Here is a 26,711-nt window from a genome sequence, read left to right as displayed (position 1 = left end):
GGCGCTCTGTCCTTCTCTCTCACTTCCCGCTACTTAGCAGTGGGTGTCAGGTTACATTGTGTTGCATTCAATGTTGTCGGAAAAAAGAGTTTCATGCGCTTAATGACCGATTTTCCATAACTATTGAATTCATTGTCGCTAGCTGGGGTGGCAACAGGGGTGGCAGCTCCCACCCCATGCAACCCCAGTAGATCCGCCCTAGGTGGTCTCCTCCTCCACAGTGAGAGCGGAGTTTTCGTTGCATTGCGCTGTGTACCTTTAAAAGGTTAAATTCTTCGGTCTGTGAGCGCTGGATTGTGTCTCCACTCGACTTGGCAAACCCACTCGGCTCAGCTGTGTATGTGTGCGTGTGTGTGTGTTTCTGTGTGAGTGTGAATGATTCAGCAGCTCGCAGCGGCAGCAGCTTCTACTCTGCTCCTTATCAAGAAGAGCAGCGCCAGCTCTCCGCGGATTTAACCAAACCCGTATTCTCACCAAGACGCGCGAGGGGCAGAGGCAAACCCCTGCAGGTGACAAACATCTATCGGAGACCCCGTACTGCAGCGTCCACAGGCTCCGGGCGGAGAGCAGAGGGGACCACAGGCTCCCGCAGCTCCGCATCCCTTCTCTTCCCGGTTCTCCGGGAGGATTTTCACCGCTCTTCATCGTTCTAATTAGGATTCGTGTGTCTCCGTCAGACTGACTCCTGTTGACTTCAACTAAAACACATCTGAACCTACTGACTGATGATTTAGAAAGAAAGAAAAAAAAAAAGAAAAGAAAAAAATAACAGCGGCGACATTTCCGGGATTCTGGTCTGGGTCTGATGCTCGGAGTGTCTGCAGGTGAGTGTGACTCTCCATGAGAAAAATTCGCAAATGCCAGCATATCAAAACCAGCATTTAATGTCACCATAGCGCAATAATGTCTGTCTTTAAGGGAAACAGAATTCCACTAGGTGTAAGGTAGGGGAGAAATATTGTTACATAGTAAAGTAACTACAGATAAAAATGGCCTATAAGGATGGACCGCAGTGTTCTCTGCAGAGTTGATGCTGTGAAACGATCAGCAAAGCCTCTGACCTCCAGTGGAAGGGCAAAATTATTGAAGAAGTTGATTCTTTTACAACTACAACCTTTATAACAAATCGTTTTTAAATTAGGTTGCGTGAACATTTCACACCTCAACTACAAATGCTGTATATTTTTGTGTTGAGTAAAAGAGAAAACATTTGGTTGTCTTTTTGTCTGTTGTGTTTGTAAGTCAGGACTGCAGAGTTGACAGAGGGGCTGTTCTGTTTTCCTGAGCTCAGAGACAATGTGAGGAATGTCTCCAGAGCCAATTAAGTGTTTTCTGAGCAGGGACATTCTTTACATCTTTGGCCCCATTATTCTCATGTTGAAGTCCCACTGCTTTACATTTCCTCAAGTGGCTGCCAGAGCAGCGTGGAACATCATGGTTCTATCATGTGAGGGTTTTAGTTTTAGTTAAGGCACAAGTTATTTTAAACCTCAGATCCTTTTGGGGCTTTCTTTGTCCTTATTTTTGTGTTGCTAGTTGTTACTCTGGAACCGGTTTTGCAGTTAAAAATAAAAAATAAAAATCTGATTTGAAATTTGTTCTGCTCTCTGGCGGATTTGTTCCACAAATTCTGTTGTTTTTTTTAAAAAATATGCTCTACGAAAAAATCCACCAATTTTTTGCTAACAATTTTGCGTTAAATTCCACAGACTAACACACAAATAGGTGGGAGTCCGCTTTACTGAACCCTTGTGGATTTTGTTTCCATAGATTTACATTGTTTGTGTAGTGTAATGGGTAAAAGTCTTTAAAAATCAAAATATATTAGTTTTTCGATCTTCTAAACAGGGAGAATTTTAATCAATCGCTTGTGTAGTAAATCATATCTTTGACTATCAGTGCTGTTGGTCGTATTGTGAAACTCAACCACCAAAGAAGACTGTGGAAGTTCTTCTTCTGTTACAGATTTCAACCGAAAAACCATCAGATTGATGAGAATCTAACAAGCGAGCTGTGTTTTTGTTGAAACGGACCACAATAGGAGGAAAGAGTTTTCATCTCTTGCTTCTTAAAACCTGGTGAAGTCTCAGTTGTTCGTCTCAGATTGCAACTATTTATATTCTGAATGGAGGAGATCTGAACAAAACTGTTCCGAAACCTGTTCAGTGATTAGAATGACTATAACATGACAAAAACAATTCAAAATCCAGTAAACTGTTTTATTCTTCTTTGGTGTAAACCACAGTGTCTTATTTTGGCCTTGTTACAAATTTACTTGAAATGATTTTTTTGTTTTGTTCCGTTTTCTTGTTCTGGATGTTCTCTCCTCAAGTCCCTGAATGCGTCGTCCCATTTCCGTCAGCTCTGTGATGCTTTCTGATAAACGTCGAGTCATTTTGTTGTCTGGCGTTGTTATCTGTTCGCTGCGCATTGCAGCTTCACTCCACTTGATCCACTTCTTCTGCGCTGACTTTGTGATCTGTTGGTTCTGCCCGGTTCTCGGTGCCAAGCGGCGGATCACAAGCTTGCCTCAGCTGCTGTGGGAGAGAAGCTGCTGACCGCTCGGAACGAATCGGCAGAGCGTGTTACGTCCTGGCTGGGATCCAGTCTATTTTTTTTTTTTTTCTGTCCGTCTCTCTCAGGAGTTTCCACTTAATTTCTTCCCTCTGGCTGCTTGAATCCCCACAGAGGGGAAGACTTTGTAGAGATAAAAAGTTCTACCTCTTTTTGTTGCAGTTTGATTTAAAACTGACAATGAGGCCCAGGCATGTCTCACTCAGGCATTAGATTGTTCTCTGACACTGTGATTTTTCATGGAGGAAGCGTAGATAATGACTTTGCATCTATGTGATAAAAGATGAATTGTTTCCTGTCTGTCTGATTAATAGATTAATTGGAGGACGCCGTCTCCTCAGGCGTCCTCCAACATCCATCATTAGATCACTTGACCTGAGTTAGCTTTAGCTATAGAAGTTACACTGATAGACATGTCGGATGGGAACTTTCTCACTTCATGTTCTACCATTAAATGGAGATTATAACTAACAAATGTCATTTTTTTCCAGTAGCAACTTTCACAAGAATTCAATAAAATTAGCTTTAAAACAAGACATTTTCAGGGATTAAAACAAGGGAATATTACTGTTATTGTTACCAGTTTCTAACTTTACTTGGTGAACTGTTTGTCGGTTTACTGGTTTAGCATTGGCGCTAAGCTAATGCTACTAGTAGGGCTTTTATTTTCCTCTGTCCTCTTTTCCTCTTCCTGTCCTCATTTGCTTCTCCTCCTGTCCCATTTTATTGCCTCAGACTCTTTTCCCAGCGAGCTCTGATGGATAATTGATGTCGTTGCTCTCAGCGTTGCCGCTGGCAGCAGGAAATGTTTGGTGAATCTTTTCATCTCTCTGCCTGGGTGGTGTCTCTTTCTGCTGTGCTTTCTCTCTCTGATGGAGCCGCTGCTGCTGATGGTGACGGGGAGGAAGAGGACTGATGTCTCATTTAGCATAGAGAAATAATAAATCTGTAGCATTAAATCAATGTTATCCAAAATAAAATACAAAAACTGCCAGTTTGTAAATGACTAAAATCGCCCCAAAAAAGATTAGAAAACTTTTCCCCGGAAAGAAAGTATATAAAACACTTGTTACATGTACTTGCACACACAAAAAAAGAATTGCTGTGAAACTTACAGGACTAAACATTTTATTTTAGGGCAACATGTCGAACACTACTTCAGCTTTTAAGCTACAAAAGGCATCAAAACTCAAAGTTTTAAACATTTTTGTCCTGCTTTCTACGGAAAATAAACATAAATTTGATCAGTCTTAAAAAAATTACATTAAATAAAAGTAGGAAGAAATCTTTATTTATAGATGTGGGGTTTTGTTTGTACCATTTCAACAGAAGAAAGTTTTCCGATTGCTTGAAGGCTTGACTTGAGTTTGCTCATATGAGGGAGGCTGCTGCTCCTCTGCAGGCAACATGGTGAAAGAGATGCTTTGTAGAAGATTAATGCTGCTGGTGGAGCTGCAGCACAACAGGAATGTTGTCCGTGCCAAGTTGCTATGAAACCCAGAGGAATGGTTAGGGGGTAACCGGGGAGGGGGCTGAGGGGGGGTTCATGAGGGGCTCCCAGGAAATGCATGCTAGCTTCTCTCTCAGAAAACCTAAAAGGTTTAATCATAAGTGTTTCTGTTGCATCCTGGTTAATGCAGGTTGATTTATTTTTATTTATTTTGCGCTATTTGATGTTTTTTTTTGCTCCTGAGATAAAAACCAAAAGGATGGAAACTCAGAAATGCAGTCTTTTTGAAACAAAACGTCAGACAGGAGATAAGAGGGAAGATGAGCTGTGTTTATGTTTCGCAGCACAGTAGAAACACGTGAACCAGTTTGACCAGTTTCCTGTGGGAAAGAAAACTGCAGCCGAAGGCAGAGGGACCGGGAGAGTCGGGACGTCCTGTGGTGTCGTCATGGTTTCAGCGCGGTGGAAGTGTGTGTCAGAGGACGACGCTCAGTCAGTTGGGATGTTTGTGTCTGTGAGTGGGTGTTGGTTTAACGCCCAGCAAGGCAGGGCGTTCACGGAGTGTGTCAAATCAGGATGTCAAAGACAATTCTAGTAGCCTATTCATAAAAAAATGACAGTGTGTAGTTTGGTACATTATGTCTTTTTAAAATTGTATCAATTGCATTTTACTCATTTCTGAATAAAAACTATCAGCCAGCTCAAAATTACTAAGTAGAATTTAGTTATAGTTCATCAGTAAGGTAAACAATATTAAGTAATTTATAAATTCTACCCAGTGGGTACTCCTTGGTTTTAACGGCACTGATTGCAAATGAAGCTAAATTTGGAACAGTGCACAGTGAATGATCCGTGGCTGTTGTGGATTTGGTACAACAGAAACTCTTCTTCAACCGGAAATTGTTAAATCAGTATGTGTTTTACTTACAGTTGAAGTTCTTAAAATCTATTCAGTTACTTTAATATTTTCCCACCATCACTGCGTTCAATACATTAATCACAGGTCTCAAATTTTATTGTGGTGCGACCATTTAATCTCGTATCCACGTAGTTCTCTTTTTTCTCATTGGACTTTACAGTTTTGCGAAAGTTTGTGTCACAAAACATCAAACGGACATCTTAACTGTGGTTGCAGCTACTGGAAACTAACTGCTAGTGTACCCTTGCTAGCTAGCTAGCTTGCTAGCTTTTTGTACATCCATCGTGGGTAAGTGCAAATTTATCACCAGTTAGCTCAACGATGTTTGTCTTCACCATTTAGGACAATCCATTGAATTTATGTATGTGCAATTATTAAAATATGATTTTTTTGTACATCTATGTCGTATTACAGGTCTTAAATTCTGTTCATAATGGTCTTTAAAAGATCTGAAAAAGTCTTAAATGTTATTCGTTAAAACCTAAAGACACCCTGCATCCCAATCTTTCAGCTGAAGTCCTGTCTCCTCTGTGAAACTGATATGTTTTGGATTTTGTATAGATTCAACTAGAGAAAGGGGAACAAATTGGATTTTTTTTACTAATCTTTTGCTAAGCCTGAATGTATATGAATTTAATTGATCAATTTGTCTGTGAGGGGGTTTTATGACTGAAAGTGATTGCGTGAAAAACAATTGGTTTTTTTTGCTGATCCACATCCCGACTCCGTCGCCCAGTTTGTTTTTCAGCCTATGAGTGGCTGACTTCAGATCAGGTTTCTATTGATTCATTTATCTGTGGACGTTGGAAGAGGATCCTGCAGCCGAACACTGAGCTCGTCTTACAGCTTTAATGGACAGAAATGTGTTAGTGACTGCAGCCTGCTCTCTGGGGCCAGGGTCGACCAGTTTCCAACCCACACTGGGACCAGTCTGGGACCATCTGTCGTTTTACCTCTCCATCTGTGGCACAGAGAGGTGGTTGGTTTCACTACAATTTTCAAAAGCATGAGCTCATTTTCAGCCATTATGTTTAATTAGGCCTAATTTTAAGATTCTCAAAGAACATAATTTAATTTTTCACCATTTAACTTGTGTTTTAAATTTTTCTTTTGGCTTTTATTTTTTTGATTTGGTAAAACATGGCTTCCACTTTCATTGTTTTCAGAAGGTTTCCAAACACTAAAAGTAAACAGTCTATAAAATGGAAATCGTTGTTGTTGTTATTCAAATTAAGTGGATAAATCTGAAGGCCTGAGATTAAGCTGTTGACGTTTTTCTGGCTTTCTAGCCGCCGGCACTCAGCTCCTCTCGGCTCAGCGAGCGAAGAAATGGAGCATGACGACATGATTGGTCTGATGTACAGAGAAAGAAGAAGAAGATGGGTCAGAAAGGAGGAGGAGATGCTGGATTTGTTTTTGGATCATTATTTTCCATCAGGGTCCGTTTGAACCTCTATTTCTTTTTAAGTTTTTAAAAGATTTTTTTAGTTACTTCATGTAATTACAATGTGACCTTTTGAGTCTTCATTTTGCCTTTTTGAATACAGTTTGACCTAATATACACTTCCTTAGTTTTGAGCCATCTTTAGTCCATTGTGAATGATACATATTATACAATCAGAAAATAAGAACTGCAAGAATTTATACTGGCTTTTGAACTGGGACTTTTGGTAGATCACGTCAGAAGATTAATGTCAGCCCATTTTAACCAGTTCAAAACCAATTTGGATCAAAATTCTGTTGTAGTTCCAGCCATTTCAGATCTGAAAAGTTAAAGTATCTGGATGTAGTCCTCCATCCACTTTACCACTTGTAGCAAAACAAACTCTCAACATGATGCCAGTTTCTTCAAACTACTAAACATTAGCTTGGTATTTGTAATTTTTCAGAAATTGCTCCACAAAAACTCACCAAAACCAACATATTTAGTTTAATGTAGTAGTAATAGTATTTGAGTACTTAAAGAAAACTTGGAATCCTGCAAATGTTTAATAATTTCTCCAGATTGTTTGTTTAACATCCTTGTTATGTTTTAACAATTTGCACTTTCTCCATATACAGGGATATTTGAATTAAATCCTTAATTACTGTTTGATAGACAACATGTAATTAATAACATCAGAGCGACTTCTTGTAAACTCCTCATATAGTTCACGTGACTCATTGTATTTTTCCGATTAAAGTTTGACCTTCGACCTCGCTTCAGTTACAGACAGCAGTTTACACGCTAACCGAGACGAAGTACTGTGGCACGGATTGCTGCTCTGCGCTGCATTAATGAAAGCGACTCATTAGCCCAGCACAGTATGTTCAGCTTTAGTCTGCCATCATATCTGTTATCAGAGTCGATAACGTAGCTGTCAAGGTCAGGACTTGTGAGCATATCTGTTCCACAAACAGCTAAAAATGACTTAGTGGGATTATATTGCAGATCACTTTTATTGCTGAAAGTTTTTTCTAATATTCCTGGTGGTAGTCAGACAATGACCTGATCGTTTTGCTGCTTCTGGACCAATCACAGCAGAGCTTTTTTCTTCGCCTATTGGGGCTGTAGCTGACTTTGACCCCAGAGGTTCATTAATTCAGATGGACTCTGTGGCTGTCAGCCAACTCTGCTGACTCATCAGAACACAGATGACCACACTGGCTCTGTGTGTGCATGTGCGTGTGTGTGCGTGTGTGTGCGTGTGTGTGTGTGTGTGTGCGTGTGTTTCCTGAACACTCACCTTCTGTAACAGAGGCATAGAAACAATGGAATCTGGCAGGATTACAGACGACAGATTAAGGTTTAGTTCCCCTCAGAGGCGGTGGTTGTGAATCAGCGAGGGAGGAAGGTTCTGATCGATCTGCTCTGGTCACATGGTGACACTTTGAGCCCAGGGAACATTCCCCTCCAACAGAGTCTGCCCGCGTGGCAGACCGGTCAGTGTCAAACTTGTATTGATTCCGTGTGTGAATCTCCAACAGGTTTTTCTAAAGGAAACACACTGATTTTTGGTTTGATTTTCTTCAATCGTACATGGTTGTTATAATGTTCTGAAAGGTTATTCCTTCCTGGTTTAAAAAGAAAAAGCAATTGTTTTCATCTTTTATTGTCTACATATATCCCAGTTTCTTCTGGCATTTTGTCATTGTTTCCATTTATTAAAAAAAACTATCATAGCTTTAATGAAACCGCTTATGTTTACCTTGTACAATATCTGAATTGTATGGCAGACATGTTTAGTTTAATGTCTTTGTTAGTGTCACAGTCTTGAAATTGGTAAATCAGGTTATAATTTACCAAGAGTTTTCCCTCTTTGGATTTTGTAAAGCTTTGATTCACCAATACAGATTTCATTTAGATTTTCCTTAAAGAACTACAGTGTAGCAAAGTATAAGAAGCACTTGTTTTTATACTTTGCTTTCAGATGTTTTGGAATGAGCAGTCATTGATTATTTCTTTTGGGAGTGAAAATGATGTTGTGTGTGTGTGGGATAATCACTTTGAAACAAAGTTTTAAGATTACTTCAAGACAAAATAACTATGGAGTTCACAATTGTAATTTGTATCTTTTATATTAGCTTCTATCATGGCTACCATTACTTAAACAGCTAATTCTGCATATTTTATAGAGAATGCAAATATTTACATTAACTAAGGTTTCCAAAAGACTTCAAATACTTCCTAAAAACTTAACAGATGAAGATTGAAAGCTGCCTTCCTGTTATCTGCTGAAAGCCTTGATCTCTTTCTGCCTCAGACACAGTTTTCTTTCAAATCGTTTTTGTTTTACATTCCTGTGCTTCCTCTGACTGATTTTTTTCCCCAAACACCTCACTGACACTGAAAATAGCTCAACTTGAATCACAATCCAGTAACAGTGTCCACAGAGTGTTGTCAGTAAACTGGGAAAAGCTGGAATCTGCCGATTGTCACCAGTTGTTTTCTTGGCATACATCTAACAATGCTTTAATCCCCTCTGAGTTGCTTTGTTGTAGTAGAGTTTGAATAGCTGTGATTTTATTGCTATTTTTACCCACAGTTAGGAAATCAGCGATGAATGGAAGCTATAAAAAAACTTATCATAGGTGATCTTTGTCTCCGCTTTGAAATCAGACTTTATACGTGACTCAATAAAGTCATATAAACTCCCATGTTAGTCGACAATGCCTTCCTAGCCCAGTTGTGCTGCATATGTGTTCTCCTGTTTGCAGGAGTGAGTGGGCTTTGCATAGGCCACAGCAAGACAGGAGAAACTATTTGTAGATGTAAAATGTAAGGGTGAAATTACACAAATCAATAGAGAAAATCGTGATGTGATGAAACTGTTATATGTTCATTTCATGAACTGATGGAAACAAATATGATGATCAGTGACAACTCCTTAAAGCTCTGCCATATCTGTAACTGTCATGACTTATGTAGGGAGGATATCAGATGATGAGCAAAACAGATTGCTGGTGTGTTAAAAAAAAATCTACTTAAAACAAAAATAAAGAATGCTTAGTCTGGTGGGGGGCAAGTAAAGCCTGGCGACCCGTCAGGCTTATACTACACTATTAGTTACAGGGGTCACTTTTATCATGCTTTAAAAGAATAACAATTTGAATCAAAATAGCAAGGTAAGCTTACCCAGAAAGTTTCTCTAAAGCTGCTGCTTAGCCTCAAGAGATTCACATAAAGAAAAAAATATAAAAAAAGATGATTAATGAGCACAGAGGAACCACAGAGGCATGCAGAGAATGGAGACAGATGCAGCATCTCATTATCACTGAGTCATGACCTCATTCTTCTCTCCATTCCTCCTGTGTGTCCTTCACAGCAGAGACTGCTGCAGTGCACCTCATCACACGCACGCACACACACGCACGCACGCGCACGCACGCACGCACGCACGCACGCACGCACGCACGCACGCACACACACACATACACACACACACCTCACCTCAAAGACACACACACATTCTTTTCCACCAGCATTGGAAACATTGAACTGTCTTGCAGACATAACCAACAACTACTTAAACCAGTGCCTTGTCCGTATAAAGGCATTGTCATGACATCAAAAGGTCCATAGCACATAGCACAACTATGTGCTATGTTGTTTTACAGGTAAAACAACAAAGCACATAATGCCTGTAAAAAGGCTTATCTTTATCTTTGTGTCAGTAACTTGTTAATCAATTACCAGTGAAAACCCCAGATTCCTGCCGTAAATAAGATTTTAAGTTTGAACGGTTTATGTCGTTTATAGGATTATCAAAAATAAATATTTATGTTCAATACCAGATTAAGAGATAATGAGAGATTTAGTTTGGTGTTCCATTCACTCCCTTAACAATTTGGTAAGCTGTGGAGGTGATGTTAGGGCAGGGGGTCCAAAGTGAGATCGGACATAAGGCAAGCGAGGCGTCCAACAGATTTGTCTTTATTACACCGGTTCTGTCAGGACAGATGGGCCAGAATCCCAGCAAACTATTGTGAAAAGCTTGTGGAACGAATCCCAAAACATTTTGAGGCATACGGCCTATGTGAACTTTTAACATTTGCATCTGAATGCATATTTGAAGCAATGGAGCTTGCTGTAGCTGAATGTTCTGGAGGGAATCATTAGTATCAGAACCAGAATAATTCACAGATCCCTGCTGACTTCAGGGAACTTCCGATCACAATTATCCGTTCCAGATACAGATCCTAGTCTTAAATGCCAATCTGATAGTCCATTAATGTTAATAACATCAAACAACACATAATGCTTTAACTCTAAAAGCTAAGCTAAGAAAGCTACCATGCTATTCTCTAACACTCTTTCTGCTTGGGATGGAAGTGAAACGTTGAAAAGCTGCAGTTTTGGACTCCATGTTTGTTGTTTCTGCTGCAGATTGTGTCTCTGTGGCGGTTTTGGTGAGTCTTGAAGCATTGCCTCCGTGTGATGGTGACACAGCAGCAGGGAAGTCATGAGTCAGCCGATTGCTGCAGCTCAGCTTCCTCTTTTTTCACTGCAGGATGGAAGCGGTCGAGGGTTGATGCTGCTCATCGCCCAGTGATCATCAGAGTCTGTTATCCGACATGTGGAGGAGCCTCTGCCTTTATTCTGGACTGCTTGTTTGTGTAATCTTACATCTGTTCATGACCTTCAGAGGGTTGTTAAATAAATAAATAAATAAAAAAACCATCCTCTCATAATAAAATCACAAGCTCCTCAGCTGTTTCCTTTCGGGCTTGAAGAAGCTTGTGATGCACAGCCGGGTGGCTCCGGGTGAGGAAAAGACTGCGGAGGCTTATAGTTATAATTGCTGTTTTATGTTCTAGTTTAAATGAAGATGCCATGTGCTGAGGCTGCAGGGCAGCAGGGTGATGTTGTGCTGTATCTATGATGACTTATGGAGTCGGATCAAGAACAAAATGTGCTCCAGCATAGCATATTTGACCTCTTCTGTTTTTTTTTGTTTGTTTTTTTTGTAATTGAAGAAAATTGACTTCAGAGAGCAAATATTCTGAGGAATTCCTGACTTAAATTATGGAGGGATTATTGAGAGAACTCGGCCTTTGGTGTGAAACTGAGGAATGAGTCAAAAACACAAGGACAACTTTTCATGTTTGCTTCCTTCTAATCCAAATTGAATGAAGTCATGAGGGAATACCAGCAAATCAGCATTAAACCTGTCGCAATTGCTTAATTGCGGCAATTAATTGCTTAATTGCAGCAATTAAGCAACTAATCACATAATAGATTTAAACGAGAACTATCATTTCAATTGTGATTTTTAAAAATATTTTATTCATAGAGACCTCATGATAAATTTTGTTTATGGTTCCAGGTGCAAGTGGTTTTTATTTCCTTTTTATTTCTTGATTTTGGTTGTCGTGTTTTATTTTGGACATTTAAAATGTCTTCCAGTTTCAGTTTTAAGTGTTCTTTACAAAATCAAAGTCGACTAGTCTTGGATTATAAAGGCATTATCAATAACTAAAGCGGTCTCAAAACTGCCATGTTGTCATTTATCACAGTAATTACTGGGATAATTTATCGTCCAGCAAAATTTGTTATTGTAAAATGTCAACGTTGAGGAAAGAACTGCGTCTCTCTTTGTGTAGAAGAATCGACGATCCTTTTCGAACGGGTTATCCAGATTTAATGCAGTGCTCTCACTGAATGTGACTGGGATTCTTCAAAGCGAATGTGATGAAAGGAGGATGAAACAGGCCTGTGACGCCATGTCAGACTTTTATTTCTTTATTGTCCATAAAAGCAGCTTCGAGCCAAAGCCAATAAACTCCTGGTGTTACGGACCTCAACCGCTGCTTTTTAAATGAGCTGCTTTCGGTGTTAGTTTCCTGGTTCTTGTCTGTTTTGTATTTGTGTAAATAAACGGGAGATGGAGCCCACCACATTTTGTCCGACGCTCACGCCAGTCGGTCACAAATGTTAGTCATCTGCAGATCGTCAGAAAAAAGGTTTAAATCATCTACAGTGAGCCATTGTAAGTCACAGATATGAAATACAGCTAAATGAATCCAATTTCCTGTCTCCAAAACGAGTAGAAACAAGCAAAACACAGACATAACTGTGGTGTAAAACTATTGGGCATTCAATCCGTTACTGTGAATTGAATATTGGTGGCTTACATATGAAGAAAGATGTAAAATGCAATTTAAAATAAAGTAATGGCTTCCCAAAACATGCCTGGTTGGTTGAATGTAGGAGCACACACACACACACACTAGCTGATGTTTGCAGTGTTTCCATGTAGACGCCGTACAGTCTACATGGAAACAAAGACGACAGACCACTTTCTTTATGAGCGATTTGCATGTTGACACCCAAAATAACTTTCCCGTTTTATTTTGGGACTAACCCTGCAGATGTGATCATTGAAATGATCAGCAACTGTCAGGAAATAACACTACATATATTCTAAAATATTTGGAGGAAACCTTTGAGAAAGAAAAGCATTTTTATTTCACATTTTTGTTTTATTTGGTACATATTTTTTGAATACATACCACGTTTCCTTGAGAAAAAAAAATGGCATCACAGTTTGTTACTTGCATCACTATTGTCACATTGAACATAATTTACGTTGAATCTTGTAAACCAGACAGCTGACATTTTTCCTGGTTGTTTAAACGCTGATCTTTTCTGTGAGTTTTGTCTCAGGAACTGGTTTTACATTTCCTGCCTCGGGCTGTGTAAATTTCTTGCGTGTGTGTGTGAAAGAGGAGGAGAGAGAAACTCACTGTCATGGTGCGGTGCTGTAGGTGTGTCAGAAACATTCATGTGTTATTAGTATCCTGCCTTCCATTTGCAGGAGCAGCAATACCTCAGCATTTTTATTATGGGTGTGGCACGTGAAGGTATTATCTCGGTTATAGACACGTTGTCAACACACGCATGCATGGACTCAGCTGCCACATGTTTCAGGTGTTAATCACTGACGGGACCCTTTGAATTTTTCCGTTCTCTCGGGGCTGCTGACTCTAAAGTCAGCAGTAAAATTTCCGACCCAAGTATATCAGCTCAAAGAGAAACTATAGTGTGGCTGTTGTTGCTGAGGATAACAACCATTCAAGAAGATCAATATCTGTCAGCTGTCAAAGGAAATTTGAGATTTTCCCTAATTTTCCTGGAATTGCTGTATGTAAGGTGGACAGAAACCTCATGTTAAAATGTTCCAATTTCTTTCTTTCAAACAATTTATAAGGAAAACAACTTTTTTCTGTTTGTTTTATTGCTCTCACCTGCAGACTAAAAGTGGAATTTATTACAAAAACTATGTATCAAAATTACAATATTTATTTTTTTCCAATTTTATTTTTCACTTTTTGTTTGCTTTATTTACCATTTTATTAATTTTTATTTTTTATGTTTCCGGTCCAACAGTGTGGCACTCAGAATTGCTTTCGGAGTGTCGAGGTGAGGCCCAACAGCTTTGCTTTCCCAGGCGGAGCATTGCGGCTTTGGCCATGAAGTTCTACTGGAAACTTTATTAGAAATGACTTTGGGTTTATTTCAAATGTAAAGATCATGGAGATAATAAAAAAAAGAAGGAAAGAGAGGAAGAAAGGTGGGGAAAAGTTGTAAAGGGAAAGAATGAGATAGAAGTCTGCCTCTAAACCTGCAGAAAGAAAAAAATTATAAAACTAAGAAACTACAACAAGAAGCAACACATGCTTATATAATAAGTTATAACTTCATTGGAAAGCACCCAAACTGTGCCTCTTCTCATCATGTTTCTCCTCCCTGTTCAGCTCTCCTGACTCTCCATGGTGAAGTGGGCGGAGTCTGATGTCAGCCCCACCTCTTGTTGACCCCCCCGCCATGCCCACCATGGTTTCCAGGCTGCCGAAGTTCGGCTTCCGGCCCCGGGCCCAGACGGCTCCTGCAGCGGCGGCTCCGCCTGGCGGTGTTGCGGCCGCCGCGGGCAGAACTCGCCTCACCAACGGATTCTACCACCACCCCGGACCGGCGGGCGTCTCCGTGCCCCCGTCCTCTGCGAAGCAGAACGGATTCATCCGAGTGCCGTGTTCGTTTTCCGCAAAGTGGAGGAAGGAAAACGCAGCTGATGGTGACGAGATAATGGACGGAGAGGCTGAGTGCAAGAGAGGGAAAGGTGGAAATGTCGTCCAGAATCGCAGCAACTGCCAGCTGCATTTCTACCAGCACGACGCCAGAAAACACACCACATCCACCACAGCGAAAGGTTGTGGCCAGCTTACATCATACTCCTCGTCATCATCATCCCCTTCTCCACAGTCCAGCCCCAGAGCTTTTCCCATTTCTAAAAATGGATCACGAGCTTCCAAACCGACTCCGAACTCTTCTGTACTGTCCAAGCAGAGTGCAAACACAAGTCCCGGATCCAAAGCAGGGACAAAGGCGATCGCTTCTCTGAGACCACCTCAGAGTTTTGTTCGCCTGACAGGTACGAGGCCCGGCTCGGGCCCTGCGTCCCGATCGGGTTCCCCGCTCCTTAAGAAGCCGGCAGCTAGCCGCTCCCATTCCAGCGACAACCTGGGCTGCGCCGCTTCCACGCGGCTGACAGAAAGTGACCGCTTCCGCTCCCGGAGCCTCACCCAGGTCCGACAGCAGACCTCTCCCACCCTCACCCGGACCACCGCCTCTCCCCACACGTCCCGCCCCTTCTCCACCAACAGGACCACCCAACGGGTTCCCCCCATGTGCGCCTCGCAGGCTCCTCCTAGAGGCAGCTTGTTGAAATCGCCTGTGAGCAGAGCCGCATCAGGCAGGGCGGCTGGCGGCAACCCCTCCCAGCTGCCGCAGTCGGCCCTAAGGAAGCCCCTCTTACCGAGTCCGACCTCCAGGTCCAGCGGCATCAGCTACAAGCTGTCCCGCCCGTCGCTCGTCAAGCAGTCCAGACCCCTTCGAGCAAAAGGAATCAACTCATGCAGAAGTGATCAGGAAGTAAACAGAGGACCAATGAGACGTAAGGACTCTGTGGAGACGCCTTCATCTACCGAAAACAGCCCAGGTTCACCTTCTTAGCTTTTTTTTTTTCTTAAATCGATTGTCATTTTTGGATTTGAAGACTTTGATCTCATTCTAGTCTGGTTTCATCTCTGTATCTGATCTACCTGCAGAAAACACTCCAGACGCTCCGGAGACGGAGCAGCTTTCTGACGACCTTGCATCCCAGGGAGTGGGATCGATTGTCGGTGAGACGCTTGAGGACATGTCCCTGTCCTCCACTTCCTCCCTGGACAGGAATGATATCAGCCAGGAATACATGGATGACTTTGACAATCTTGGTAAGACACTCTCTAGATGTGCTGTAAACATTAGCATAGAAGCTACATAACAGAGAAAATGCATTGGTTGGTGATGTGTTTATGTGAATGATGTGACATTACATGAAAAATCCTCTGTGTTCAAAATCAGAACTTGACTCTGTGTGACCGATCTCCTTTACGTTTTGCATTTTAATACGTTCTCTTCTTTTTTTGTTGTTGTCAGGAAACGGAGGAGTTGGCATCTTACTGTTTTCATCCAAAAATGAGGAGGATGACTCAGGACTCGACCAGTCATGCACCAGGCTGGATGACGACAAGGACGCGATTAGCACGGTTGCCAAGACAACAGGACTGTGCTTCCTGGATGATAGTCTGGACTGGACTTCCATCAGAGGTGAATTTTTAAAAAAAAGTTGCTGTTGAGGTCAGCTAAATACTTTAACTATTCCAACTGAAAAAAAAGTTGTTTTTGTGTCCAGGTGATAAAGACGAGCACCGACTTAACCAACTTGCCCGTCGGAGAAAGTCAAGTCAGCCTGACTATCATGAACAGGTAACTGGTTTAGACAAAACCTTAAACAATATTTCTGTTTCCTATTTTGTTTCGATTAAAATATATGGGTGAAAAATAGTCAAAAGGCGCTTAAACCCAGATCAACTATACTGTTAGAGATCATCGGTCCATTAATCTCTCTGGTCCACTTACTGAACCAGATCAGTGTGACGGCTCCTGCAGAGGGTTTCTTGTCCTAAGGTCCAAAACTTTTTTTTCTTTAGCTCTTTCCTCAAAGTAACCCAAAAATTACAATTTTATGGCTTCATATACATTTAAATGCATTGATCCAAGCATACAAACCTGTAGTATTTCTAACTTCTTTGCTGATGAATGGCTGTGAGTTAACATTCTGGAGCAGAGGTTGCCAGATTGTTCAGCTTTATCTAACCCTGTTTCCACAGCTGTAAATTCAGAGTAGAGTTCTATACATTGAGCGTTTTTATCTAACTTTATCTTCTTAAAAAACGACATAAATTTAAATTGCCTTACGCTTTTAGATCACATTTCAAAAAACCTTTTATTTTAGTCATTATAAGATCCTAGAATTAAACTTTAATGTGTTTGTTTTCTCGCCGTTACCCGAGTACACCTCAGCTTATTGGTTTAACTCGAAATTTATAAAAATTTTGAATTCCTGTTTGATGTCCAGGTCAAGATATCTGGACACCAACTGAAGTCGTTTTCCTGAAATAAAGCATTACAAGTTAAAAATGCGCAGTGACATAACTGAAGGTCTTTCTCCAAATTTTCATCTAGGAAAAAAAACGTACGTATTCACGCTATACAGCTCCAAATAATTAATCCAAAACAAACATGGCTTTTTGTTACACTCTGTTGATGCTGCAGGTGCAGTTTGACCCCACCCAAAGCAAAGATAGGTGAACTCATCAGTTCATTGTTTGAACGCTTTAACACTCCCATCAGCAGGCTGCGGCTTTGCAACCGTCCCACCAAGTTCATTGGACATCTGGACCGAAAATGCTTCATGTGGTTCCTGCTTTGAGTTCTTTTCAAACATGAGTGGAGCAGCATGTGGGATCACAGGAACAATAGTTTTCTGTTCACAAAAGCCTATTTCAGCAAATGTTTAAATTTTTAACCTGTAGAAATGATTTGCCTCAGAGCTGGACACGACATTGTCCCACACAGCTGTTAGCTTGTACTTATAAAGTTCAGTGCGAGAGGAGATGCTGTGCGGCCTTAATGTAATGTAACAGCAATGGCAGAAAACCTTAGGGTAGTGATTCAGCTTGTGACCAAACAAGTGCTTTACATTTAAATTTTATCTCTGCTCCAACTCTGTTTAGTGCACTTTAGCCAAACTCTAGTTTGTGTGTTTAGAAAGTCCGGTTTGTTTGCAGAGATGTGAATGCACAATTAAACAATGACGCAGACCAAAAAAGCAAACTCTGGTCCGCCTGAAAACCTAGGTCTCTGTTCGGTTGAAGTCAGCTGTGGCGCGGTTCGAATGCAAATACGGGTGTAGGCAGATAAGAGACCGCTTCAAAAGCAGGAAGCGATCTATAGCGCAGGGCATTGTAAAGCTACAACCAAAACCAACTCGAGAGTCTAATGCCAGCGGGAGAAATGGCTTGTGGTCGAAACAATGAGGGTGTAATTGTCCACATCAAGAAAATCAAGAACACTAGATTAGAATTTTCCACAAAAATTTAGAAATGAGTCTTGGGAGGGGGCGGGGGGGGAATTGGTCAAATTTTAAAAGACTAACGAGACAAAGATAGGACCTCAAGCAATGCGATTGAATGTTTGCAGAAAGAAATAATCTGCTCTTGGAGAAGACTCACAAAAGAAGAATAACGAGCGTTTCTAGAACATATATTAGACTGTCGTCAGTTCAAATCGAAATGATCCTGAGGTTTTTCCTTTCACAGGGTGGCTCCTCTCTGGACCTGTCCCCCTCTGACAGCTGTGGCTCTGGTGGGACCTACATGTGGGACGAGGAAGGTCTGGAGCCTCTGGGGGGCGCCACCACTACCGCCTCAATCCACACCAATAGCAACACCACCCACCACATCGGGAGCTTCGACTCGGACATCAACAGCATCGTAAGGACTTTACCCCTCATCATTTATTCAGCTGTCAGTTATTTATTCTTGCTGTAACCAGAGGGGGAGATCGGTTTATTATTCCTCACACACAGCTAAAGGTTTCTAGCAAAATATTAGAGCTGTTTCAGACTCTAGGGGTTGGAACTGTAAATACGTGGCAGCTTAACTTCACAGTTAAGTCAGGGGGATGAATTTATAAGATTATTGGACTGATAGTCCCTCTTTATTCCATATTTCCCCTGGAGATTGCTCCTCTGCAGGTGTATTTGCACAAAATCAATCCACTTTTAGGGGTTTTTCTCCCCCCTGCTTCTGCTTCACAGGACCCAGAAACCAGAAGCCAAATATGAAAATTTCATATCAGGCTGATTTTATTGCTTTAGATTTCACTTAAGAACCATAATTTATTGAAGGTGCTGCTGGGATGGACCCTTAAGCGTCAATAAAATTTGTAGTGGTTTGAAAAAGTCTAAACGTTCTCTGGCGCCCTCTGGTGTCCTCTTCTGCTAAGTACAACCCAACCAGATTCAGGTTTTTTTTTTTCTTATCCTTTTGCAGCATACAGAGCTGAGTTCTTACTCGTATACATTTTTTAAAAAATGTCTTCAAATCTACAGATAGTAAACCAATCGTTTAAAAACACAATAACATTTCTGGAGGACCAGAACCTCTCAAACTTACATCTTTTTCCCTGATCAAATAAGCCAGGGGTGTCCAAAGTCGGTCCTGGAGGGCCGGCATCCTAGTGGTTTTAACAACCTCCTCAGCAAGTTGGTGTTCTGCTTAGTCCTTCTGATGAGCCATCATTTGATGCAGGTGTGCTAAACCAGGGAGAGAACTAAAACATGCAGGATGCCGGCCCTCGAGAACCGACTTTGGACTCCCCTGAAATAAGCAGTTTGAGCAGATTAATGTCACAGCTGAGAAAATTAATCAGCTCTGCCTTTCGTCTAATTTCATAATTATTCATCCGACATCGACTCTTTGCTGCTTTTGCGGTTTCTGTGAGATAAGCGTTTGGATCTGATAAACGAAGCCCGGAGGTTTCAGATAAGCTGAAGGAGGATCAGCAGGCTTAGGTCCGGGCTCCGACCTTCAGTTCAGTTCAGCCAGTGGACCCAGTGAGTGATGCAGAGAGGCTGTTAATGAGCCTGCTGTCTCAGTGTGTCCTCTGTGTTAATGAGCTGTGGCTCGCTCAGCGCCTGATCCTAACGAGCGCGGGCCGTTAACGATCTGAGGACTTTAACGAGCAGCTCTCGGCTGAAGTCTGAAGTCTTTCTCCGGTTTGAATTTACACCTGTGTTTGTCTGTTGTCACCACCAGGAGTCAGTGTTGCTCTTCGGGGTTGTTCTCTTACCAATTCTGGTTGAGTGTGGGGGAGAAAAATCAAAACTGAATCTTAAAAAATGTTTGAATTTCAGGACTTTGTTCATTTGCGGAAGATAAAATTTTGAATTTTGTGAAAAACAGATGGCTTATTAAAATGATTTACATGATTTCTAATCATATGATGTCTTCAACATGCGGTATTTGTCCAACTCTTCTCGTTTTGGGTTGTAAGTCACTGATTGAACTTGGATGTATTCACAACTAATTCAAAATCCAAAAAAGTACAACTATACTATCCTTAAACTTGATCTGAAGTTCCCAAACTAACTCCAGTTTAGATGGCACAAAGGTACTAAAGAAGCATAAAAAAATAAGGAAGGGATCAAACTGTACACAATGAGATTTAAAAGAATTAAATGTATGATAAGAAATTCTGGATTTTTCTAACCATAATTATCCAAATAAATCCTTTTGAAATTCCACACTTTTCTGGAAAACGATGTCAACATCAGAAAGAAAAAAAAACAAGAATTTTTCATGGAACCATTAAAAATCTGAGAGAGAATACACCTGAGGAGATTTGTTTTTTTAAAATCCTCTTTAATGTTATTTTTAATGTCACAAATATCCGATAGACTGTAGCTGGAATGGACTCAAATAATGTCCAATATCAGTTTTCCTTGTTTTTCTTTTCTATAACTTGATGTTTAATGCTTTCAATCTATCCAAACATTTTCCTAAAGATGTACTTTTCCACAGGATCTCTTAAACAACCTGGACTCTTGTGATCTGGCTGACGATGACCTCATGCTGGACGTGGATTTCCCAGAGGACTCCTCGCTGCATAGCGGTATGTTTATGTAGAGTCCGATAAAGAAACATGTTTGCTGCTGTCCTCTCTGAGGAAGAGAATTCTCATGAGGATGTATAAGGACGTTTGGTGTCACTTCCTGCTTTGCATCTGCTAAAAATGACCTTAAGAAACTGAACCTTGCAGATGGAGAGGGGCTGTCCAGCATGGCTCAGTGGAGAAGAAGACAGCTCTGTTGGGGAACGCAGGACAACGACATGGAGAGGTGAGAAGACAACTGGTTTATCTAAGGCTGTTTATAGTTAAATCAAACCATCTTATGATTTCTAGCATATGATAGAGCTACAGTAGTGGTGCATTCAGGAAAAATGATTCCTTTATGAGTTTTCCTCCCACTGGCAGATGTGTCTCTCTTGCAATTATAGCTCCAAATTGTAAAAATAAATTTTCTTAATTGAATCAAGTCCAGTTTGGGGGGTTTCAATAAAAAGTTTTTTGTGCTAGGATGAAGTTGTTTTCCAACTTAATTTCACACAACAGCAGTGGAAAACCTTTTTTCTTGCATCATACAAGTCATGTGACCAACCACCTGGGTGTTGTAATGGTGGAAAAGATGAAGTGAACGACAGGAAGTGGCAGGAGGATGATGGTATTTAATGACTTACCACATGGACAAACTTATTCACGTGTGATTTTAATTTAGTTTCTTATTAAATGGAACCAACTGCTAAATTGTGTTAGCCGAATAAAAGCATCAAAAGCTTTTTGTTTTCTTGTAAGTGAATGGGCCTTTTGCAATCATTTAATTTTGTATAAAACCCATGGTGGTTGTATTATTTTAGGATATTTATGAGTGTAAACAATATTCTAGAAAAAACAGTTCTTTGTACAGAACATTACTATTTATTGGCAAGAGGAAGTATTAAACTTACAAAGCATCAGTTCATATCTGCTGACGTAGAGGGCTACCTGTTAACAAACTGTAAATTTGCATTAGTAAAATAATTGTTTCTTAGTTTACTGGGCACCAAAACAGGCTCCAGCCCAGGGCTCCACATCCTTCTACATCCGGCCGTGGGTGGGTGGAAGGATGAGGGAAGGTGTTTTCAGATGAGGCAGAAACATGGCAGAACTTTTTGGAAGATGTGGAGATTTAACCTCTTTTTTTATGTTGTTAGGGGGGGGGAATCTTACAGCGCACATCTTGATGAGGTGAACTCTGCTCATGTTTAAATATTCTCAGTATGTGAAGGCTGCTTGAGCTTTCAGCACATCGACACCACTGGTTAGACTCAAGGCCAATTTCCACCTTTGGAACGCTTTTAGAGCTGTATAAACACCACTTCAGATGTCTAAGGCTTCTGCAGACCTTGACGAGTTAAGAAGTCGAAGTGGGCGGATTTTTTTATTTATTTATTTATTTTTTTACAAAATTCATGCTGGGAATCTTAATTTTTTGTGTGTTTTTTTTTTACTTCTCTAACTCTGAATCTGTCATATGGTCGGTCCACAGTGATACCCAGTGCTACAAACTCTCTCAAGACCCTGAAACAAAGGAGGATAAAATTAGGTAGCGTGCTCTACCAGTATTTCTTTCCTCCATCCTCTTAAAATCACAGCTTCCCTTTATATTTTCCGCCTGCTTCTGTAAACGTTGGTTAAAACTCTGCAGGTCGGCCTGCTGCTCTCCGGCTCCTCAGGCTCTGGGTCTGGATGTGGAGGAACTCGCTGAGGACTGCTCCTCAGTCCGGTCACAGCTGGAGTTCCTGCAGAGGTTGCTGCTGCAGGTGAGAGGGAACGCTCTTCCTCACCAACAGCTTGTCTAAAGAGACGTTAAACTTAGACGTCAAATCATCCATTGTTTATGTTCCAAGCATGGTTTAAAAAAAGTTTACATTTGGCTGCTGGAGCCTTGGTGACAGGCTCCAGAAGAAATTGAGAGTTTACATATTAAATATGAGTCATCAAAATATTGAATGAATCAAGTATCCATAAGCCTAATCTTGTTTCTAATTTAACCATGTCTTTATGTATTAAATATGTTTATTTCCACTCTTTTTTTTTTTTTTAGGAGGAGGATTTGGACGACGACACTCTGACCACAGACACACTAAGTCCAGAAACAAACGACTTGTCTCACAGTTCAGACTCGCAGGTCAGCAAGTTCAGCCTTGTTAGTCTTTTGTGTTAGCCTACATTTCCCATAATCCCTCGGCTCAACATTCCACCTGTCCGTCTGTAGGTGGAGGCGCTCCTTCAGGAGGTGCAGCAGCTCCGGGAGGAACTGAGGAGCCGAGACCGGACCATCGCACAACTAACCATTCAACTGGTGAGTTTGATGCTGCTGCAGGTCCAGTTTGCTCAGTTTTAGTAAAAAAAAAAAGGATTAAGTCTCTAAAAAAAAAACTCACAGCCTTGAGAATTTTAGACATTAACAAATATTAAATATTTTAGTCATTGTTTACCTGTGTACGACTGACGATTGTGTGCATGTGCAGACTGTTCCCACGCTGACCACCAGGTGTCGCTGTCAGGAGGCATCTGAAAGGATGGAGCAGCAAACGCAGACAAGTGTGACAAAAAGCGAGTGTGTGGCCTCGCAGACACCATGGAGAGAACACACTGTGAGAACACACACTGACACACACACACACACACACACACACACACACACACACACACGCATGCACGCACATTTGAACACTTGAACACTTTCATTATGAATGAAATCATGATCCACATGAAATCATGATCCACAAACAGAACCTATAATGATGTTTGTTGTTAGCCCAGGACAGAAAAATCCAGAAAATAGAATGGAGTAATCTGAACTAATCACCATTAGTTTAAAGGTTCTCACAGGAAACATTTTTAAGTTTCTTTTGTGGGGTAAAAATTTTTTTTCAGAAATCCTTTTTTTTTTTTTTTTTTTTTTCTTGCTGTTGGTTGCGCCATCTCTGACTCTCTGATTCATGAATTTCTGATTGTATTTCTTTTCTTCTTTTTTTTGTTTTTTTTACAAACTGTGCAGGCAGAAAGCATCTTTTTTTCTCCTCGCTCTGAACTCTCACTTTCATTACCTGCAGCTATTTTTACTCCACATTCTTTTTGTTCCTCGTTTCACTTATTAGCGTTAAATCCTTTTATTTAAGGGGGAAACTTTCTGAGAGGGCTACCTTCTTTTTTTTTTTTCTCCTCGTCCTTCATCTATCCTGTCGTCTTTTCTCCATGTGGAGTATCAGTATCTTCTCCGTCTCTCTTTGTCCCCGTCTCCGTCTCAGGCGTTTCCTCCTGTCCCTTTCCTCTCTCCACCCTGGCAGTATCAGCGCTCCAGGCCTATCAAGGGGAGGCCCAAGCCAAGCATCCCCTCCCACCTCGCTAGAAAGAGTGAGTCACAAAACTGTCAAGACTCCTTCACCAGACGTTCACTAATTAGCCTTTAATGTTTTAAAAATGTACAGAAAATTTAGGAAAAACTAGTCATGAATCCAACAGTTTTGACAGAAATCAGCCGAATCTACTTGGAGGAAGTTCTTACTATCGCTTTCAAACCTTTGAAGCTCCTGTCTGAGCAGGATGCTGTTCAGGTTTGGCTGAACCGATTCATTGATGTTCTAGAATTAATCCGCTCCACCGTCTCTGAATCATCTGTTCGAAACACATTTTCCCCCAAATCAAAGAAATTCTCCTTACTCACCCATTGGGATATTTATCAGCAAGCCTGACTGCAAACTGACCTCAGATATGAGCTTAACTTAAGTTTACTGAAATTCAGCTTTCTCAATGCTTCCCGTCCAGGTTTCCTTACAAGCAGTCAGGGCTTCTGTGCCCTCCTGATCAATAGTTCTCCAAGGCTTTTTGAAGGTATTTCAAAGTACGCCTGCACATTTTGCTCCTCAATAACTCGACGCGACTAAACGAGTCGAGGTTACACCCCCAAACAGACGAGCGTGTCTTCCAAGTAAAGGAAACCTTGTCGAGACCCAGGAGAGAAGCGTAAACGTTTGGGTTTTCACCTCTGGAAATCCCCTCGTTGGAGCTAAGATCCTTCTTTTGTTCTCTTTTATCTTTGACAATTTGTAGAGATTTGACAAGAGAGGTAGGATTCAGTTTTGACCTCCGTGACATTCGGCTCAAAACAATTTCTCTGAAAATTCGATTTACACTAAATTGTCCTTTTCAAGACAACCCCGGCTCATTAAGTGCCTGAATGAGAAATAGAAGGCTTAACAAACAAAGAAAATACTCTTCTGAAAATGGACAAATCCTAGACTGAGAGAGAATGAAAAATGAAAGTGCAAAGAAACTGAAAGACCTTCAGAAATTCTGGAGGATTGTTGGCCCCGACCTCTTTAACAAAGGAAATCTTCCTTGTGCTTTAAACTGCAGTGAAATCTGATTATTTTTAGCTTTTTTCTCCTCTAACCTTTCCTCCTTCTCTCCTCTCTGTGTCTCTTCTCCATGCTTTCGCTCAGGAGTGGAAAATCTTGTGCTTTACTTCAGTGACAAAGCGTGGTACGGCAGCAACTTTCCTTTGTCTTGCAGTCAAACCTTCTCCGTCTCCTCATTTTCAGTTTTCTCCCCTCCGTTTTCCCATGGTGATTCCCACAAAGCAAGCTATCTGTCAGGACTATGTAATCTGAGCTGGTGCTGTAAATCACAACTGAAAAAAGTTAAAGTTCGGACACTCCGAAGTGATGTACCGTATTTTCCGGACTACAAGGCGCACCGGATTATAAGGCGCACTCTCAATTATGGCGTCCATTTCTGTATTTAACCCATACATAAGGCGCACCGGATTATAAGAAGCATGCTAAAACATACGGTCAACAACAACAAAAAAAAAAAGGTAGCGGAAGCAAAACAATAAGTTTAGTTGAACTTTATTTGATTATGTAACAATATACTCACATTATTTTTTAATTCTTTTTCCACAAATCCATCAAAGTCCTCCTCTTCTGTATCTGAATTGAACAGCTGGGCAATTTCGCCATCAAACATGCCAGGGTCCCTCTCATCATTGTCGGAGTCAATCTCATTTCCAGGTGGCTGTTCAACAATGATGCCGGCTTTCGCGAAAGCTCGGACAATAGTTAAGGCAGATACATTAGCCCATTCATCCACAATCCATTCACACGTGGTGGCGTAACTCGCCGGCGCTGCCTCCCCGCCTTGGTAAACGTGTGTTCGCAGTCTGTCATCCATCGCTCCCACGCTGCTCGCAACTTCTTTTTGAACGCCCTGTTTACACCAATGTCCAGCGGTTGGAGTTCTTTTGTTAATCCTCCCGGAACGACGGCAAACTCCAAATTTAGTTTGCTTCACTTCCTTTTTCACAGTAGCAGTGAGATGGGCGCGCATGGAGTCGCAATTGAACAGGGACGGTGATGCGTGGAAAAACCAATCTGGTTTTTAACTGGAGGCATATGCTGCAGAACTCAGACAACAATTCTCCGATTGGTTTATTGCTGCTGGTGTACGTACTGTACACTTAATGTCTTTGTGTCAGGGACAGATTTTGGAATTCAGTGCACACATAAGACGCACCAGATTATAAGGTGCACTGCTGATTTTTTTAGAAGATTTAAGGCTTTTAGGTGCTCCTCATAGTCCGGAAAATACGGTAGGTAGTCTTTGATGATAAACTACAGATTAACGTTTGTTGATAATACTGCCGGGCTGCACAGTGGCACAGTTGGTAGAGCTGTTGCCTTGCAGCAAGAAGGTTCTGGGTTCGATTCCCGGCCTGGGGTCTTTCTGCATGGAGTTTGCATGTTCTCCCTGTGTATGCGTGGGTTTTCTCCGGGTACTCCGGTTTCCTCCCACAGTCCAAAAACATGACTGTCAGGTTAATTGGCCTCTCCAAATTGCCCCTAGGTATGAGTATGAGTGTGTGTGTGCATGGTTGTGTGTCCTGTGTGTCTCTGTGTTGCCCTGCGACAGACTGGCGACCTGTCCAGGGTGTACCCCGCCTCTCGCCCGAAACGTTGGCTGGAGATGGGCACCAGCACCCCTCCCGACCCCACTGAGGGAAAAAGGGTGCAAGAAAATGGATAGATGATAATACTGCCACCTGGAGGCCAGTTGCTGAGCAGCTGAAGATTGTGGAAATTGTAGTTTTACACCAGAGTGTCTGCGCGTCCTTTAAGAGTCTTAAATTTATGTGTCTAAAATTAAAGTCTTAAATTTATTAAGAAAATGTAAGTTGACCTTGTATATGGTTTGTTGTGGTGGGACTATTTAATGTAGCTTTTTTTTTTGTTGCA

General features: G+C 41.3%; 1 protein-coding gene across 2 annotated transcripts in view; it reads left to right on the top strand.

Annotated features, from left to right (window-relative positions):
• Positions 1-26,711, top strand: part of ccser2b (coiled-coil serine-rich protein 2b) — a 50,464-nt gene continuing 23,753 nt past the window's right edge. The window contains exons 1-15 of one of the 2 annotated variants that reach the window (XM_081600619.1): positions 1-824; positions 14,181-15,421; positions 15,531-15,698; positions 15,904-16,074; positions 16,160-16,233; positions 18,129-18,302; positions 20,394-20,484; positions 20,632-20,710; positions 21,959-22,015; positions 22,118-22,232; positions 22,517-22,600; positions 22,688-22,774; positions 22,944-23,069; positions 23,727-23,832; positions 24,921-24,960. In XM_081600619.1, the coding sequence (XP_081456745.1) occupies positions 14,218-15,421; positions 15,531-15,698; positions 15,904-16,074; positions 16,160-16,233; positions 18,129-18,302; positions 20,394-20,484; positions 20,632-20,710; positions 21,959-22,015; positions 22,118-22,232; positions 22,517-22,600; positions 22,688-22,774; positions 22,944-23,069; positions 23,727-23,832; positions 24,921-24,960 (2,576 nt within the window). In that variant the 5' untranslated portion in view covers positions 1-824; positions 14,181-14,217. The remainder of the gene's footprint in view (positions 825-14,180; positions 15,422-15,530; positions 15,699-15,903; positions 16,075-16,159; positions 16,234-18,128; positions 18,303-20,393; positions 20,485-20,631; positions 20,711-21,958; positions 22,016-22,117; positions 22,233-22,516; positions 22,601-22,687; positions 22,775-22,943; positions 23,070-23,726; positions 23,833-24,920; positions 24,961-26,711) is intronic. The other variant, XR_014085059.1, reaches the window with a different exon arrangement.

The sequence above is a fragment of the Poecilia reticulata genome, chromosome 19 (genome assembly GCF_904066995.2).
Source record: "Poecilia reticulata chromosome 19, P_reticulata-male-v2, whole genome shotgun sequence".
Lineage (NCBI taxonomy): Eukaryota > Metazoa > Chordata > Actinopteri > Cyprinodontiformes > Poeciliidae > Poecilia > Poecilia reticulata.
The sequence above is the reverse complement of the archived record's forward strand: the minus strand, read 5'-3'. Positions and strand labels throughout refer to the sequence as shown.